This window comes from Mus caroli, chromosome 15 (genome assembly GCF_900094665.2).
Source record: "Mus caroli chromosome 15, CAROLI_EIJ_v1.1, whole genome shotgun sequence".
NCBI lineage: Eukaryota > Metazoa > Chordata > Mammalia > Rodentia > Muridae > Mus > Mus caroli.
The window spans coordinates 77776394-77795268 of NC_034584.1; the positions used below are offsets into that span (position 1 = coordinate 77776394).

General features: G+C 52.2%; 1 protein-coding gene across 4 annotated transcripts in view; it reads left to right on the forward strand.

Annotated features, from left to right (window-relative positions):
• The first annotated feature begins 3935 nt into the window (after nt 1-3935).
• Mpped1 (metallophosphoesterase domain containing 1) overlaps nt 3936-18875 on the forward strand; it is a 78891-nt gene continuing 63951 nt past the window's right edge. The window contains exons 1-2 of one of the 4 annotated variants that reach the window (XM_021183538.2): nt 3936-4016; nt 15810-16123. In XM_021183538.2, the coding sequence (XP_021039197.1) occupies nt 15900-16123 (224 nt within the window). In that variant the 5' untranslated portion in view covers nt 3936-4016; nt 15810-15899. Of the gene's footprint in view, nt 4017-8209; nt 8320-12924; nt 12993-13762; nt 13783-15809; nt 16124-18875 lie in introns of those variants that run through there. The other 3 variants (XM_029470158.1, XM_029470156.1, XM_029470157.1) reach the window with 3 other exon arrangements.

Sequence of the window (18875 nt, forward strand, 5' to 3'; positions counted from 1 at the left end):
TCCCTCTCCCTCTCTGCCTGCAATCCCGGGCACTCTGAAACCTCTTCTTTGCCCTCACTGTGTTCTCCAGCCAGTGTCCCTCACTGGTCAACAGGAAGTAGCAGCCACTTAGCTTCAGAGCACCACCCTATCCAGGGTTCCTTGTTTGGGGGCAGTGTGGTGCCCCTGTTCCTCCAGTTCTGTGTCTTTGCCAGGCCCTGAAGTTGTGATTATGGTTGGTCATGAGTTCTGTCCTGCTCTGGGTTGCTCTCATTTTTCAGAAATGGCTACTGAGGCCTGGAGAATCGAAGTGTTGTAGGGGTTGGCCCAGCCTCACAGCTTCTGGGTTCAAGGAGGCAGGTGTGTGTGTATGTGTGTGTATGTAGAAGAGAGATCAAGAGAAATCTTTGGGGCAGGGCTTGGCCTAGCCAGGACCCTGGACAGCTCAGCTGAGACCCAAAGAACTTGACTGGGAAGGTTGGGGGACTTATAAAGAACAGGAAGGAGTTGCCTAGCACCAGAATAGAATAAAAGGGATGGTGGAACAGGACTGTACCGTGAAGGCTGTCCTCACAACTTGACTCTCTACTAGCTGGACAGGTTTCGAAACCTTTGGGGCATGCACCCCACACCCAGTGTTTTTTAGTCCATCCACTAAGGCTTCCTCCTCTTTGTGGAGAGGCTGTCTCTTGCTGGGATCCATGCCAGACTGTTGCAAAAATAAGCTGTCTACAAGGCAGCTGGGAAAGTTCCTTAACAGCCACGGAGGTCTCAGACATCACAGAGGGCCTGAGGACAGAAGTACCAACATTCAAAGCCATCCATCAGTGACTTGCAAGTGTGGACTCCAAGGGCATCAGTGGCCAGGGCCTGTCTCCTTGTGAGCCATTGGATGTGACCTCTTAGTTTCTGTAGATGACAGAGGTGGCCTCCCTGTCCAGAAATACCCATCTACTTCTTACCTAGCTTTTCATGGGTCACATAATGTTAGTACTATGGTATTGAGGGGACTCCTGTGGCCTGATGCAATCCTATGTCTGGCTGTCTATCATCTATCTAGTCTTTCTATCATCTATCTATTACCTATCTAATCTATCTATCTATCTATCTATCTATCTATCTATCTATCTATCTATCTATCTATCTATCTATCTAATCTATCTATCTATCTAGTATGTGTGTGCACCACAGTGCACATGTGGAAGTCAGAGATGACTTGTGGGGATCAGTTCTCTCCTTCTGCCCACCATGCTGGTCCTTGGGCTTAGCAGCAAACACTGTTCCCAGCTGAGACGTCTAGCTGGCTCACCATGAAATTCTACCTAAAGATGACTACAGGGAGCCCCCAGGGTCTTTCCCCTACTTTGTCCAGTTCTCTGCCATAGCCCTTCCTCCTCAAGATGAGAACATGGAGATTTAGAGAAACATCAGAATACCCAAGGTCCCAGACAAGTTAGCAAAAATCAGAGGTTAGAATTTAGATCCCCACACTTGGTACCTAAAGCTTATGGTGCTGCAACTGTGACAGGGTTAGGTGACAACTGCCTGCCAAATGCACTGTCATCAAGGTAGAGTCCATTGATCAACTGCATTGACAGAGAGATCAAAGTTCTGAGTCCAAGGCTTATTTCAGGAGTTAGGGAGTGGTCACGGCACAGTGAGCTAGGTACAGGGAGGGGGGGTCAGGACTCCATGGCTAGGAGTGCCCTTTCTTGGCCTCTGAGCATGGACGTCTCAGATGAGGCCTGTGTCACAGCATCAGGATCCAGACAGACTGACGCTAGCAGAAAGAGACAGGAGGTGGGGTGGAGTCTACCTTCCTTTTCTTTCCTCTCCTTGGGCCTCCAGCACACAGTAGGCACCTAGAAAATGCTTCCCTTCAGAAGGAGCCTCCCCAGCTGGTTCAGCAGTGGGGATCTGGTGCTGTTTCTTATCAGTCTCCATGAACAAGACTAACAAGTGTTAGTTTTCTATTACGCAGAATGTCTGCTGCTGTCTGCCCAGATGGGCTGCTCACTTAGGAGCGAGTCTGTCCTGCCTGCTCCACGATCCTCATCCCTGCATCGTTTAGAGCCATTAACTAATAATTAGTAGACCCTGTTGATACAGCATCCGATCCTAGGGCCTGACCTCTGGGGTTCAGCCTGGACCAGGAGAGGAGTGGGGGTTACCTAAGGCAGAGTGTGTTCAAGCTGAGTGCCTGGGTCTGAGGTGATGCAGGTGATGACGGGTTCTTGGTGGCAAGCTCACACTTGGTACCAAACAGGCTGAGTGCCAGGCATACAGTGGGTGCTCAATAGATGCACAGTAAGAGATGGTATTCTGGGAACTGAGCTCTGGGAGAAATCCAGCCTTTGGGGGGACAAAAGTCACAAGAATGTCCTCTGTCTCTGTTCTTGTCCCCTAAAGGCCATGCCCAGCTGTGCCATTATTCTTGGCAGGCAGCAGGGAGAGCCTGCTGATATCCTGAGCTGCAGCCTTGTCTCTCAGGTAGGCAGGGATGTTCTCTGAAGCACAAAGTGGTGTTGTAGTCTTAGGAGGGAAGGGTCTACAGGGTGAGTTATGGGGTCCCACTGGGAGAGAGCTCTGCGCCATCAGTTTCTTCTCCTTAGCCTCTCCCTAGCCAGACCGACTCCCTGTCTGGGATGCCGGAATGAGCTCTCTCAAAGCACAAGCTTGGTCATAGCAAGGCCTGGCCATAACCTTCAATGGCTCCCCAACACCTTAGCGAACTCCATGGGCTTAGCCAAGCGCCCAAGAACCTTACCTCTGTTTCTTTTTCTTCTAGCTCCACAGAGCCTCAGCATCCCACCCTGCCCAGGACCCTGGCCTGGACCAGCCTCTATCTAGAAGGTTTTTTTTTTTCCTCCCAGCCTGGGCATGATCTTACCCCATGTGGCATCTCCACTTTCAGGAAGCCACACCAGGTGGCTGTCCCCTCTTCCCTTATCTCCCTCTGCCTCTCTCACAAGACTGGGCTCTCCTTCAGAGCAACCCAAGCCCCAAGTGCCAACTGAGGTGCCCTTGTGGGTCTGACCCTAATCATCTGAGAGAGATGGTAGGCTCTGTGATAAGCAAGTAGAACCCACAAACACTGGTTAAGGGGTGTTGGGTGTACTTCCCTCCTAACTTCCATTGTGGGGAGAGGCCCAGGACAGAGCTAGGCCCTGTGGACTCCTGTTTATCCTGGTCAGGGGTCGGGGGTCTTCCGTCTCTCAAACTTTGCACTGGAGAGACCTCTATGTTCCTCCTCTCTGCCTCCCGGGACAGGGCCCCCTGGAAACCTAGCACTGGGTCCTCTGCCTTCCAGACTGGCTTACCTGCTGGTACTGGGTTTCTAGGTGAGGCCACTGTGGGCCACCCAGGTGACCAGGCTGGGAGACCGGGAGTCAGAAGGGGTTCAGCGAGAGGACCCCGGCCTGATCCAGTTGAGGGGGGGAGGTGTCCGCGTCTCTCCAGGGACAGAGCACCCCAGTGGCCCCAGGTTGGGGTCCTAGCCGCGGAGCGGGTGCCCGGGCACCGAGAAGGAGCCACGCACGCCCCTGCACGCGGTGCCTAGCGCGGCGCGCGGCTCCGGAGGTGAGGGCGCCCCGCCCCGCTCCCCTCTCCAGGCGCTCGGCGGCCGGGGCTAGGGGCTGCGTGGAGAGGGCGCGGGGCGGCCCCTGAGCGGCGGGATGCGGGCTCCGGGCCCGGGAGGGCGCCGAGGCCCCAGGCGCGGCCGAGGCGGCCGGGACCCGGGCGGGAGGGCGCGCGGGGCCGGGGCCCGAGGCCGCGATCGCGCTCCTGCGGGGCCCGGGCGCGCGGGCGGAGCGGCGCGGCGGCGCGCGGGGCCGGGGCGGCGCGGAGCCGGGCGGGGGAGGGGGAGGGGGCGCGGGGAGCCCCCCGCCCCGCGAAGGAGGAGTCTGGCTCCCACTCGCAGCCTCGGCCGCGCGGCGCAGAGGCCCCCGCCCCTGCGCGCCGCCCTCGCGGGAGCCGGGCCCCCGCCGCCCTCCGCGCGCGCTGCTGCTCGCGGCCGCCGAAGAGGAGCCCGGGGCCAGGTAGGACCCGGCCGGGCCGGGAGTGCGAGCGGGGCTGGGCGCGGGCGGCGGGCCGGAGGGGGCGCGGCCGGGACCCTGTCCCCGCACCCGGGGGGCCCCGCGGCGCCCGTAAAGTTACTTTGGCCGCCTCTGCCTTGCCCGGGGCGCGCGGCCCCGGGTCGGCTACCGCCGCTGCGCAGCCAGCGGGCCGGGGCGGGCGGGAGGGGGCTTGGCCGGGGCCGCGCGGTCAGCGAAACTTTTCCCAGGCTGGTCGGCTGCCGCTGACTGCTGTTGGAGTAGCCGGTGGGAGGAGAGGGCTGGTGGGGTGCAAGTGATGATGGGGGTGGTAACAATAGCCACCTCCTGTTGTGGAGAGCCTACTGTGTGCTGCCAGCCTCTGCTGACACTTGGAGGCGAGGGGTGAGGAGGGGACGGATGCTGGTCAAGTGGCTACTTTTGCTGGGTATTGCCGGGAACTTCACTAACACCCATGTGTCGTCCATCCATCCACCCATCTACCAATCCATCATCCTTCCTTCACTCATTCAACACACTTACTGCTCTCTGCTGTGCCCCCTCGGAGGCTTCAGTGACTAATCAGACAGCACCCAGTCCTTCAGGACAGTATTTCATGGAGTGCCCAAGCCAAAGGTGCCTCTGTGTTTTTATTTTGGGACATGCTACGGGAGAGAGAATTCAAACACAGCCTTCCTGGGTTCAGGCAGGGGCAGAGGAGTGATGTTATGTGAAAGAACCTAGGAGGCCAGTCTTAGGGGTTGGAGACTCCATCCTCTCCTGACCCTCTGGGCCCAGGCTCAGTGGTTCATTGAGGTCAGGACACAGAGCATATTGGACCTGGATGTCCAGCTAGTCTGGCAGGATTGTCTCCTCCTCACTACTGGACTATCCCCTCTCCTTCAGCATCCTTTCAGAATTGCAGCCCCCCCCCCCGCACTTCTTCCCCTGAATGGCTGGGAGGAGAACGAACTGTTAACAATTATAAAATTAAACCCGGCGAACAAAAGTGAGGCACCATTGAATGGTTGGGCTCCTTGCCGGTTTATGAATGGTTGTGGCAGACTTGCTAGCAGGGATCAGCTACATTAGGGGGCTGTAGGGGGGGGAATTAGTCACTAACCATATTAACACCCCAACTAGCCTTGGCCAAAGGAAAATTAAAACAACTTCAGTAGTATTTGGCACATGACTAAAAATGCCTTGGGGGAGAGTCTGGACAGGCTTTAGGGTGACTGCTCCATCTCAGCTAGAAGCCAAGGCATTAGGAGACCATCTGGGTAGGGTACCCAGGCAGGGGAGAACACCAGGCTTTGGAGCTGGTGGTCACAGGGAGGCGTCTGGAATGAGGCGAGGCGCAGTCTGCAGGGGACTGCTCTGTGGGAGCACGCATACTAATCTGTGCACCACCCGTCTCCCTGCAAATTGGCTTTCCGAGTGGCAGCCCCTCAACACTTGTAAAACCCCCTTTTGCTCAAGATGGATTTCAGTGAAACGGTTGCGGCTCTTCCAGTTTCTCTGAGAGTTGGAACAGTGTTAATTGGCTCATGGCCGCTCAAAAGACAACGTTTTAGTCTTGAACATCTATGATCGTTGTGTTCGGAAATGGTTCCGAGTGGGGATGCCTTCCGATTTTGCTCCTCAGCCCAAGGAATTTGGGAAGGTCGGGAGAGTGAATTAGATACCTTCACGTTGCTGAGGGTCGGCTCCGAGCGAGGTGTGTGCGTGACGCAGCTGAGGTGTGAGCCCTGTGTGGTGTGGTGTTTAGGGATGTTCACTCTCACCCAGACTGATGCCTCAAATTTAGGCACCACTGGACAAGGTCTAGGCTTATGCAGGAGACGGCAAATGAGAGCATTTCTCGAAGGGCCCAGTTTGTATCAGGGAGACCCCCCCCCCCGCTAGATCCATGGAGCCCGCACTCAAGTAGAGCAGTTTTATAAAAATATTTGGTACACCCATGGAGCTGCTAAATACTTCATCCATTCAAAGTGTGTCCATTTATTCCCTCTTGAACTTGCTACCATCCACCCAGGCAGTAGCAGCTGGTTTGTCTTTTCATCACATACAGGACACATCTCCCTCCACTGTCTGAACAACTAAGGATGGAAGATGAATTTCACTGAAGGAGCACATGGAGAATGGGGTATGGTGGGGATGGGTGGGATTAGCAGGTCCTGGACCTATGGAAAAGAGGAAGCCATTGCCAAAAGGTAGCCGCGTTTAATCTTTCTGAATGCCTTCGCTCTTCCAACCTCAGGCCTGTGAGTGATCACGAATAGTGGGGTAGAGGAAATGAATGGGCCAGGCAAGACTTCCAACAAGTAAATATGACACACAGAAAAACATGCAATTAGCGGAGGTTAGTGAATGCCTTTCAAGTCCCCAGTGCAGCAGTTAAGGGTGGAGTTTTCTCCCTTATCCCGGAACTGTCTGTCAAAATCCTTGAAGTGATAACGTGACACGTCTCTCCCACTAACCCTCCCTCACCAGAACAAAAAAAAAGGGTCTTTGCATGTGGCCTCCCTACAGTATGCTCCTGTTCCTGAAATTCTTTCCCATTCAACCTTTGTCTGCACCTCAGAATTGAAGGGGCCTGTAGCCCTGGCTTCTCTGGGGCTTAGGCCCAGGATTAGGTTCTCAGGCATGTCCTGATCCACAGAACAAAGTTGCTGGCCCCTCAAGGTGAGAGGCAGGCTTGCTCACAGGGTCTCCTTTTGACCACAGTGCTTGTACCCTCCGTGGCTACATACATCTGACACTCAGGGTCCAGGGAGAAAGGCAGGCAAAGGTGGTACTTTCTGAAGCAGGGTCCATTTAGCATTGGCTAGACCAAACATGGGGCGGGCCATCCCCTGCATCCTGGTGCCTGCCGTGTGACTACCCTCATGTCACCACATCGCCTGCTAGCATCGTACAGAGACTGCCACTGATATTGTTCAGGTTGTGTCTGAAGAGGAGATTAAGAAGTGAGAAGCCAAAGCAACTCCTAGGGGAAGAGAGAAAAAGAAACAACCAGAAAGCAAGCCCCTCTTCGGAGGTGGCACCAGGCAGAAGCAATTTCCAGAGTCATTCAGCTCACTGTGGCAGTCTTGGTGAACTGGCTGGCCAGTATGTCCCTGGCACAAATGGTTTCCTTTACTTCAATTTTTTTTTCCTCTAATGAAAGAAGGCTTAATTATGCTCCGTTTCTATTTTTTCAACACTTAGGGGGCAACCCCAATTTTATTAGAACAAAACTGAGAACAAACCTGAAAACCAACTGACAAACAAAAAGACAGACAAACAAACAAACAAACAAAAAACCCTTAACAAATCAAGATTATATGTTTGCTTGGAACTCAAATAGTGACTGGAGGTTAGGGGTCTTCTTTGTGGGTTCCTCTTCCATGAACTTGGCCAGTAAAATATCAGAACCTGGTCATTCAACATATGTGGAAGCTTGCTCACTCTTGTACTCTGTCTCCGACTCCCTCCCTCTGTGTCTCTGTGTCTCTGTCTGTCTGTCTCTCTCTCCCCTTTCTGGTAGGTTGTGATCTCATGCAGCCAGGTCGCTGCACTTCCCCACTTAACCCTACAGATACCTGCAAGATCACCTGCCTATTGCAGCCTTCCCCGTCATCCCTTCTCCTGAGAGGCCTTGAGGCTGGGCACTGGTGCACAAGGAGGGACTTTGAGCATCACCGGGCTCGTTCCGTTGCTCTGAGGAGAAATGATGTCTGCTTCCCATTTCCAACAGGCTTATCACTCCCTTCCTCTCCATTTCGTCTTCTTGTCTTTTTTTTTTTTTTTTNTTTTTAATGTACCAAGCTCCAGCCCGCAAAGCTGCAGAATGTACCACACCTGAGAAATGCAAGCCCTTCCCACATGGTGCCTGCTCCCTCCTCTGTAACAAAGTGCTTTTGGACACTCGGGCACCCAGGGTGAAAGGTCAGCGTGCTCTCCCCTGACACGCCCACCCCTGGTTTCCTGTGTTGTCCCCTGGGTAGGGGAGTGGAGAATGAAATTGGCTTTTTTGTAGGTTTGTCATTTGGGCACATTAGTTAATTGATCACACTTTAGAAGTTTAATCCTTAATTGTGAATTTCCAAATGAGCACAAAAAAATTAGACCCAAGCTTGTCTCTGAAGCAGCCCCCCGCCCCCCAAGACTCCTGAATGGATCCCTGTCGGTGCTGACGTGCTGATTCCTCAGATGCATCTGTCTAATAGATTTCCACAAGAGCTTCAGGCCACACTTACTTTCTTCAGAAAGCGGATTGGTGTGTCAAGACACTAAGACCTCCGTGCCTCGCCTCCACCTTAGCCACGTATGTCCCCAACACCCTTAAGTACTGAGTGTGAGCTGTGCGTGTGTGAGTGTGTGTGTGAGTGAGAAGCAGTGCTTACTATTATACACTTAACCTTGTTTTCTTTGTGTGTGTGTGTGTGTGTGCATGCGTTGGAGCCACTACCCAGGAGCTTCTTGCCACAGCCCTGCGGATGCTCAGGCTCTAAGAGTTCTGTTTTGATAACTAACACACAGCACTGTGTGGAAGGGAAGAAAAAAAAAAAAAAAGAAATGGGTCCTCTCTCTGTTCCTTGCACGATTGTGGATCTGTTAGATGATATGGAAGTCCCGAGAATTGCAGTTGTTTATGGAGCAGAGCGCTGGTTTGTAGATGTATTTCTTTCTCTGCCTGGGCTTTGAGACTTCTGCCCAGATCCAGGTCCCCATCTGTTCGGTGGGAGTGGAGACTGGTCTGGATTCGGAGATGAGGTTGGTGAACCCACCGAATTTGTGTCTCCAGCAAGGGGAATGAGTGAGTAGCTATTTGTGGCAGCCAGGACATGATCCAGTAAGTAGCGCTCTGGATGGTTCCGGAATAAAAGTACATAATTGGAAAAGGAAGCGTCACTGACTTGGGGGAGGGGCAGCGGAGGAGTTAGAAAGGGAGATTTAAAATCTTGTAGTCCTACGTTCAACAGGGGCCTAGCTAAAAGGTTTTTAAGTGGTAAATGCTTTAAAAAGTCACTTGTGGTTGATGCTCTCTGGAGCGCAGGGTCTCTTTTCCCTCCATCTGTGGGTCTTTGCAGTAGCTCAGCTCTTCAACTGCTCTGCCAGGCCTTGGATGCCAGTTGCTGGCCAAGGTTTCTTGTCAATGGAAGGATCCAGTGAATGCAGAGGGAGGCCAGACGCAGGCCCTTTTAGTTATTTCAGGACCTGAGAGGCAGGCTCTGAGCCGTACCTCCTCTACCCCACGCCACCCTGTCACAGGGCTGTTTCTTTTACCTTCCTTTGAATTCTTCTGCCTTTTAAAATTACTATTATTATTTTATTTTTATACCCTCTATGATAATTTCAGTTCAGCATTAGTCAATGACATATTTTTAATGCTCAGACAAAATAAGGAAAGAATATACAGCCGAAAGTGATGTTTGAGCTAGTGTGGAGAGCATGGTTAAAAAGAAAAAAAAAAAAAAAGAATCCTCCCCAAACCTCCATGCCTTCTACTTAAAAAAATTATTTATTACATTTTAAAATTTGTGTGTATGTGTGCGTACATGCCATGGCACACACAGAGGTCAGAGGACAGCCTGTGGGAGTCAGTTCAGGCCTCCCAGAATGTAGAGCTGTGGGACAAAAATCTGGTCATCAGGCTCAGCTGCAGGTGCCTATACTGGTGGGGTCAGTCACTCCGAACCCCTCAGGACTTTCCTGGTTAGTGTTACCACCTGCTTGTTTTTTGTTTTTTGTTTTTTTGCCTGAGGGGAAGGACCACAGGAAATGTTAGTATGTTTTTTGTTTCTTGTTATTTTTTTTTTTCCTCCTGTGACATTTGCTACATTCTAACAAAAGCCCGCATAAGCAGCATCTCTCCGGAGCCTGCTCTGGGTAGCTTTGCTCTGAGCCAGCACCCAGTGTGATCACTGGCATTTGGGGCTGGCTGGTTAAAGAGGTTGGGGTGCTCCGCTGCCCTGCTAGCTGTGGTCAAGGCATGCGGGAGAGTAGTCAAGGGAAGATCGACTTGGAGTTCTCGTAGCTGCTGCAGCTGTGATGATTGCTACATCTCGGTCAGCCGTGGGTGGTTGGCTGTTCTAGACTGGGCACTACTATACTGTCCTTGCTTCTGTTTTTTGTTAAAGGTGTCCTTGAAAGAGGAACATTGGTGGCTTTCTGAAATGGTTGCCTCTGATTTTGGCCAGAGGCAAACTTTGCCATCCCAATTTGAACACTTCTGGGACCATTGCACAGGACTGGAAGGCTGGAATCAGCGCCGTCCAAGGGTCATAGACTTTGAGAGGCCATGGTGTAGGTCGAATGATGCAGCAAAATAAATGTAGCTCCAGGCAGTTCCAGTCCACCTGGCTTCACCAGTTAGGATGACCAGGCATCTCCTTTGCTATGGCTGTTCTGTGTGTTTAGGGGACCCTTCTTGGCCTCTCTTCTTTCTGGTCTTTGGTCCATGAAAGTCTGTGAGCTTCACAGCCGAGTGAAGGTTTCTCTCAGGCCACAGACTCTTCCACTTTGCCTTCTCGTGTGGGAGACCTAGGGCATCTACTGCTCCTGCTGTCTCTAGGGCCTTGACTCCCAGGCAGGTCCTGTATCCCCAGCTCTGCCATAAGACTAGGCCACTGGAGTCCCGCAGCTGGGTGTGTATTGGGCTGAGCAGTGCTCAGCAGTGCTAGAAAAATAGCCAAGGAGTGTGTACTAAGCGTATCTACCTACCTGCTCCAGAGATGGAGCACTGTGCCGTGCACAGGGATGAGGGAGGAGAGATGGGTTCTGGGGCCCTAGGACTTCAGGCAGAGGAGGGAGGTTGTGGTCATTTGAATATCTCTGCTGAAGTCTCAGAAGTTCCCTGCAGAACTCTGGGCTTCATTGGAACCATCTTATCTGAACGGATGAGATGTTGAGTAAGTACCTACTGTGGGCTGGAGCCTCAGTCATGCGAGGGAGATTCAGAATCTGTACATTTGCAAGAAGAGCCCAGATCTGGAGTAGTGAAAGTTCATTTTAAACATGGTCTGTCAGATGCATAGGTTCTAGATGTCCATTCATACATGCATCCATCCATCTGTCCATCCATCTGCCCATGCATTCATCTATCCATCCACCCATGCATCCATTAGTTCACAGATCCATCCATCCATCTGTCCATCCATATACCCTTGCATGCATGCATCCATCCATCCTTGCACTCACTCATGTGTGCATCCTTCCATCTACCTGTCTATCTATGCACCCATGCATCTATGCATACACCCATCTGTATATCCGTGCATCTATCCATCTGTGCGTCTAGTTTCCGTGCGTACATCCATCATCCACCTTTTTTTATGTTGGTTCCTCATTTATCTCAGGTGCAGGACCAGGACCAGTTTTGAGGGCTTTGATCAGGGATGCTTTGTGGGCAATGGGTGGAGGCTCTGATGTAGCCTAGGGAGGCTTGGTAGAACATCATCTCCACAGCCTTGAGCCAGGAAACAGATGGTCAGCCCCAGGGGCAGAGTGTTGTGAGAAGTGCCTGGGTGAAGGCTCTCTGCATAGACCTTGTGGCCATGAAAGTCCCAGTGGCAAATCTGGGGCTGAGGAGTGAAAGGAAGATGTTGTCCTTGTATGTTCAGAGTTGCTGGTTTTCCGGGAGGGCAGCAGCTACTCCTAGAGGGTTGGGTATTCCAGAGGGAGTGGGGCAGAGTGAGTTTTGAGTACCCCTGGAGGCCGGTGTAGAGTGGCTGTGGAGAATCTAAAACCAGCAAAAGGCCAGGCAAAGCTGGGGTGCATTTGTGGGAGCCGAAATGGGACATTTATTCTAGGGGTCAGCTTTCCATGCAGAGGGGTCTCAACATGGCCTGCTTCCCGGTGTCCTGGTCAACACCAGAGAAAGGCTGTCTCAGAAGAAGACAAGACTTAAGCCAGTCCCCAAGTGGAGGGAATGTGTAAGTTGGTACTTGACTAGGCCCAGAACTGTCAAACTTGATTTTCTTACTGGGGCTTTATGGAGAGGAAGACAGGGGACTCCTTCCATCCTCTCTATTACTCCAAGGGGAGACTAGCACAGAATAGGAAGAATATAGGTGATGTGCCCAGCATCTCACAATACAGCATCACTGAACTCACGCCCTGTGACCTCTTTGTCCCAGAGACCTGTTGACAGGCAGCAGAGGGACAATACCAGGAGGACCATCGGCGATGTTCTTCTGCTTCAGGGCCTCTGAACTTGCTGCCCCTCTGCCATGGCTCTCTTTCCCAGGCTGGTGACACGGCTGGGTCACTCACCTCTCCTAATAGGTGACATATTTGTAGATTCTCCTTTTGTGATCATGCAGTGTACAGCACCCTCACTGCATGCTACCCCGTTTCTAAGCTGTTTTCTGGAGGCAGGCTACTGTCTGAAAACACATTTTCTGTTTATACATGCATTTACCACATATTCCGTGGGGATGGGACCTCTTTACGTTTTCAGTCTTTTCTGTTTATTTTTATCTATCTATCTATCTATCTACCTATCTATCTATCTATCTATCATCTATCTAATTTATTTTGCAAAGGGGTCAGGGACAGCAAGTTGGGGGTGGGGATGTATATGTTAAACAAGGTGAATTCTTTCCTTCTTTCTTTCCTCCCTTCATCTCTTCCTTCTTTCCTTCCTTTCACCCTGCTTCTTTCTGCATCTTACCTCACCCCTAGAGTAGTCCTGGCAAACCCCCTTCTCCCTCCAGGACCTGTGAACTGCTTCTAGGTCACTCCACTGGACAGGGAGCCAGGACTCAAGCCAGTCAATCACCACACCACGCACACATGGTGCTCTGTTTTGGGGACCAGGTGTGAGCGTTTCCTAGCTAAAAGCCATTTCCGGGGAAGCTCTTCTCCCTCAGTGGACTGCGGAGCTGAATGCGGGTATGCTGGCTGCGGCAGCTACAGCCCCATAAACACGAGATGGAGGCTCAGGAGGAGGCACTGGGTTCCGGGTTTCCTTGGTTTCTCTAGGCAGGACCTTCGGTGAGTCCTCTTTATGTGAAGAACAGCATGGCACAGTAGGGTCGGCGCCTGGAACACTCTGCCTCCCTCTTCTCTCCGAATCTTTGGCTGCTAGGCAGCTTTCCCACTGAGGCGTTTCTGCTGACACCTGCTTCGCTGGGGACAGTGTGTGTGTGTGTGTGTGTGTGTGTGTGTGTGTGTGGTGTCCCTGGACTCCCCTTTATCCAAGCCCAGCCCAGTGTGGCCAGCACCCTGATGGGCTGATGGAATGGGGCCAGCATGGGAAGAGGACCAAGGCTCCTCAGACACCCATCCACTGCCAGGCCTGTGCTGGGTGCTAAGGAAGGATTCTGGCCAGACGCTGTCCATCCGTGCATGCATCTGTCAGTGTATCAGTCTCATCTCTCTGTCTATCCCATCCACCCATCCATCATCCATCCATCCATCCATCCATCCATCCATCCACATTTTCAACATCTTTGAAGCTTTGTGATGGGAGAGGCTAATGTGAGATCAGAGCAGCTTGCCTTTATTGAGCACCTGCTGTGTACCACCAGGCCCTGTGACAAACAGTTTACACAGGTGTCATCTTGTTTACTAGGTTGTTTATCGAGGTTGGACTATGGGATTATTGTTCTCTTCATTTTGTGGGTGACCAGAAAGCCTATGGGAGTGTAGGACACACTGGTCACAGCTGGTGGCATACAGGGGTGACTCAGCGAGACAAATGCCTTCAGCAGATACCAAGGCGTCTCACAGGACCCCAGCAGGAAGGTCCTTGTCCAAGACCTTGTCTGCTCAGAGGTGAAGGGTGAGTGGCTGGATAGGAGGACAGTGACTCAGATGGGGAGAGCAGGGTGGGGTGGGGCCAGATGCTTTGGGCTGGGGTTTCAGTTCTCTCTCTCCCCACTTCTCCTCTTTCTCCTCTCTCTCTCTCTCCCTCTTTTTCCTGTTCTCCCTCTCCCCCTCCCTCCTCTCTCCCCATCTCCTCTCTTTCCCTTCCTTCCTTTTAAAATATCTTTTAAAAATGATTTATTTATTTTTATTATGCGCATTGATGTTTTGCCTGCGTGTATGTCTGTGTGGGGTTGTCAGATCCACTGGAACTGGAGTTATAGACAGCTGTAAGCTGCCACGTTGGTGCTAGGAATTGAACCTGGGTCCTCTGGAAGAGCAGCCAGTGCTCATAACTGCTGAGTCACAAGGTCTTACGTAGCCTCGAACTTAATGTTTAGGGAAGCATGATTATGAACTCCAGACAGCTTGTCTCTCCCTCTTCCTCTCAAGTGCTTGGCTTACAGGTGTATCTCACCACATCTAGCTCTCCTGGTTTTGTTTTGTTTTGAAATGAGGTCTGAAACTCACAACAATCCTCCTGCCTCAGCCTCCTGAGACTACAGAGGTACCCTACCTTGCCTGACAGGACTGCCCCTTTCTCTCCATGTTTTGAGAGGCAAAGAGATTACTGCTGTTTTATTTTACCTTGTATGGGGATGATTGAGAATTTTTTTTTTAAGGAATTAATAACCCGTTTCTCCTTGCACATAATTAAAATGTTCTCCAGTCTCTAATTTTTGTCATTTTTATAATCTAATTTGTTTTCGGAGTGTGTCGATTCCCCTTCCGAGCACAGAACAAGGGGAGTTTTTCTTCCTTTAATATGTTTGGGATCCCAGTGTCCAGGAACCATTTAAACTACATGATTTTCTCCTTGGTTAAATACAGTGCAAACGGGGCCATTGAAGGGATCTTAAAAGACATAACCCAAACAAACAAGGCAAAACAAAACAAAACAAAACACCAACCAAACAAAACAGAAACCAAACCAAAGCAAACCGAAAACCCCTTCAAGTCTGCTGCTCACACAGTTAAAAAAATTACTATGAACAGGCATGCGGGAACCACGGTGTCAATAGCCAGACACAGAACCACCAGGACAGGATGGTGTCTCACTTGCCGGGGCTGAGCCTTCAGGCTCCACACAGCTGGCTCAGAATCTGCTGCAGGGGAGTTTTAGTCCAATAAAATCACACCTTCCCACTGAAAGAAAGGAAAAAAAAAAAAAAAACAAACCCAAAACTATAGAATTCTCACTGTGATTAAGCAGGTTCATAGATTGACAGATTTGGGATTCCTGGGATCCTGATGGGGGCGGGTCACGGTGTGAGGAGGGAGACCCTTTTACTTTAGCTTCCCTCCACCCACCCCTGGGGCTACCCCTCTGCCTCAGCCTAGGAATTGCATGCTCGGCCACTGCTTGGAAATCCCCTTTCTCTGGGTGCATCTAAAAGATGTCTTGAAGCTAAATTTATGTTGAAGGAGGAATTTTCACCCTGTGCAGTCCCCACCTGCATGAGCTTGCTGGGGTGCGGCTGTGTGGCCGTGTGGCTGTGTTTTGGGAGTTTATGTGGAGGGAACCCTTCCTGTTCCCCATATCTGTAAAATAAAAATTTTAACTTCCCTGTTTACAAAATACCAGCCATTGTCTCGTCCCTAGCTCAGCTGCTCTGTAGACTCCGAGAATCTTGTTGGAGGGGAAAAAATGTCTGAAGTATTTAAACATGTTGGACCATGCACGCATCCGTCCATGGCATCTCGGCTTTTTTCCCCCCATGGCCCCCTCCCTCCGTTCTCTCTTCTTTTTTACTAAAGTATATTCATCAAACTGCTGAGATGGAAAGATTTGTAATGAGTTTTTGAGCTGTGTGCGACTGTGTTTCCCCCCCCACCTCTCGTCCCCTCACCCTCCCTCTCCCTCTTTCTAAATCTTCATCTGACGTTAAATAAAACAAATCCCAAACAGATTAACTGTCGCATGGTTCTGCTCCGTCTCTTCAGTCTGTTCGCAGGTCTGGCGGGGGACCCGGCGACGGTCGTGGTGGTGGCAGTGGTGGCGCTGGGAGATGCCCGGGAGGCCCACGGAGGTCCATGTGGCGCCCTAGGTGGGATGCTGGCATCCTGAAGGCCGAAGCCCTGGCCCTGCTCCCCTGTGGCCTGGGCATGGCGTTCTCTCAGTCTCACGTGATGGCCTCTCGACGGCACCAACATGGCCGACTCATCATCGAGGTGGACGAATACAGCTCCAATCCCACCCAGGCCTTCACCTTCTACAATATCAATCAGGGCCGCTTCCAGCCACCTCATGTGCAGATGTAAGTGCAGACGCCCGGGGACCGCTGGGTACAGGGACGCGGGTACCTCCTGGCTTCAGGTCCACCCACAAACACACATTCCGGGGCTTGTGGCCCCAAACGGCTCTGTGCCGCGGGATCTCCTCGGCTGAAGTTGGGAGGGATCCGAGGGAAGCCCCAGACTGGTGGCCCCAGGGACCCATGTTGGGCCTTTGTCCTGTTTTATTGGACTTGGTGGATGCTTTAGAAATGTTTGAAAAAATGATTGTACCGAGATCTAAGATTTGATGATGAAACCAGAAGTTGTGAACCCCCGGGCTCCCTTTTGGGATGGGAGCAGGGGTGGGAGGGTGGGGGGTGGGGTAAGGTGGAGATAGGGGTAGAGGTTGGGGGTTGGTGGGGGATGGGGTGAGAGTGAGAGGTTGGGGTGAGGGTGGGTAGATTATCTAGAGGCTGTGCCTAGGGGTGTGGCTCATGACTCGAAGTCCTGACTTCCTCCAACGGGGAGACAGGGTCACAGAGAGGGAGAAGGTCTTGCTGTCAGCCGGGAGTTGGTTAGGACTCTATATACTGGACTAAGTCTCCCTCTGTCTGATCCCATGCGTCTAAATTATCGTATGGAGGAGGTTCAGGCTTCAGCACCCTCTGCTCTCAGTTACTCACAGCTTCTCAGTGTCTCCGGTGCCTTTCTGCTCTGGGTCACAGTCACCTTGATGTCACACAGAGGGGGAGAGAGAGACTACTGGCTTCCTACTGACAGAGCAAGGACACAGCAGCCACACAGGGTGACTAGGTGTTGTGGGTTCCTAGAAACCCCTCTCCAGAGAATTAGGTTATATCTGGGGGTGTAGACCCCAAGTCTCCTCTAGAGCAGGGGCCCTATTTCTGAGGAGTGAGTGTGCTTATGTGGTCTCAGCATCTGTCATTCAGGGACAGGGTACAATGAACGGGTGTGGTGTGCCCACTCCTTCCTGTGTAGCTTCCTTCAACCCCACGTTCTGTTCTGGGGAGATAGTTCCCTGGGAGAAAGGCATTGACCGTGGCTGTTGTGTGGTCTGGAGGGGAACTCCAGATGGGAATGCCTATTTTCCCAGCAGCCCTTGTTGGCACGATGCTCCTTTCGGTGGGGGTTTCATTCCACATGGTCAGAAGGTGTAGTTTTGGTGGATATCTCTCTGAGCATTGCCTCCTTCTTGTGTGTGTCTGCACGCTGACTGGAGGATTTACACAGGCTAAATGCCCTGTTGAGGGCTCACCTCTTCTTGGCCTTTGGAACCTAGCAGCCTGAGGCCTGCCTGGCTTGGCCTGCTTAGGCTCTCTCTTTTGTTGGTAGGACTGGAGAGGATACTGAAGTCCCTGATGCTGGACTTGAGCCTGTCCAGTGGGAATGAGGGACAGCCACAGGCCCTCAGACAGAGCAGCAGGGGCTGCTGATATGTGCTTGTGTTTGTAGGTGCACACATCCTGGCCTGCAAACTGTTGCTCTGTGGGGCTACTGTGGAGGGGCCTTCTGCCTGGGTTGGGTAGACCCATGGGGACCCTAGCCTGAGAAAAAAAGCCATGTGGACAGGATGATGGGAGAGGAAAGCTGAGGAGGGTCTGTCAATTTTGGGGTGTCCGGGAATGACCTTCCACTGAGACTGAGGAAGCAGGGATCTTTGGGAAGGGGTATTAGGGTTTTCTGAGCCAAGCAGAAGGAGTAGAAGGGTGGAGCCACAGGGGATGGGATGAGGAGAGGGTGTCTGAGGATTTCAGAGGTGCCAGCTGGGTATGGGGGTCTGTGTAGGAGAGAGGGGCTAGCTTGAGGCCCTGAGGCCAGACTGTCCTGGTGAAGGGCAGAGAGGGACTGATAGAGACAGTGGCTGCTCCCATTCGACCAGTGAACTATGGAAGCCAGTCGCTGCCCCTCCCCCCCCCATTTGTTTCTTTGTTCAGGTTCCTTGGAAACAATTAGACAGCTTGTTGATTAGAAAAATAAGCTGATCTCCCTGGGTAGGGCTCATGTCTCTCCATGCCTCAGTTTCCCCAGCTGAAAAGTGCTGTTTGCAGTGGTGTCGACTGCGAGTTTGTCTTCGAGCAGTGGAGCCACGCGAGTGGCTGGTGGTCATTGTCTTTGCTTGACTCCAGCCTGGGCGTGGAGCTTAGTGCTTGAAGTAATCTGAGGCAGGTGCCTGCCCTCACTGGGCTTGTGCCTCAGGCATCTGCTGAGCAGGGAGCAGCAGGTCCTATGAGCGTGTCAGTGTGGGATGCATATGTAACCGTAAAAGCCATGGAGAAAAAGCATGGTGGCTTTCTTGTGGTTTGGCTGGTGTTCCCCCCCCCCCCCGTGTCTGGACCTCTCCCCTTTGGCCTGCTCTATAGGGCTGTCTCCCCAGGCAGTGGGGGCCCTGGCTTCCATGAGCAACGGGCCTAATGGCCACAAGGGTGTGGGCAGGGCTTAGCAAGGAGCGCAAGGAGGACTTCCAAAATCTGGGTAGGCCCTGGGGCCACTACCTCCTGTCCCTTCCATTTAGACTCCAGATCTGAGGTCCGCAGACTGTTGGGGGATTTCCCTGGCAAGTGGCCACTCTGCCTCCAGGAGAGGTATACAGGATGATCGCTGCTCCCTGCCTCGTGATTCATCACTGCCAAGGGCTTTGTCTCTAGGGGTGAGAGAGCGGTGGTCCTATTTAATAAATACACAATTTATATTTAATAATAACAGTGACAGTTCAACGTGGCCTCTGATTGAGCTGATTTACTCAGCTGCCCCTGAGTCCCTGCTGGTAACTAG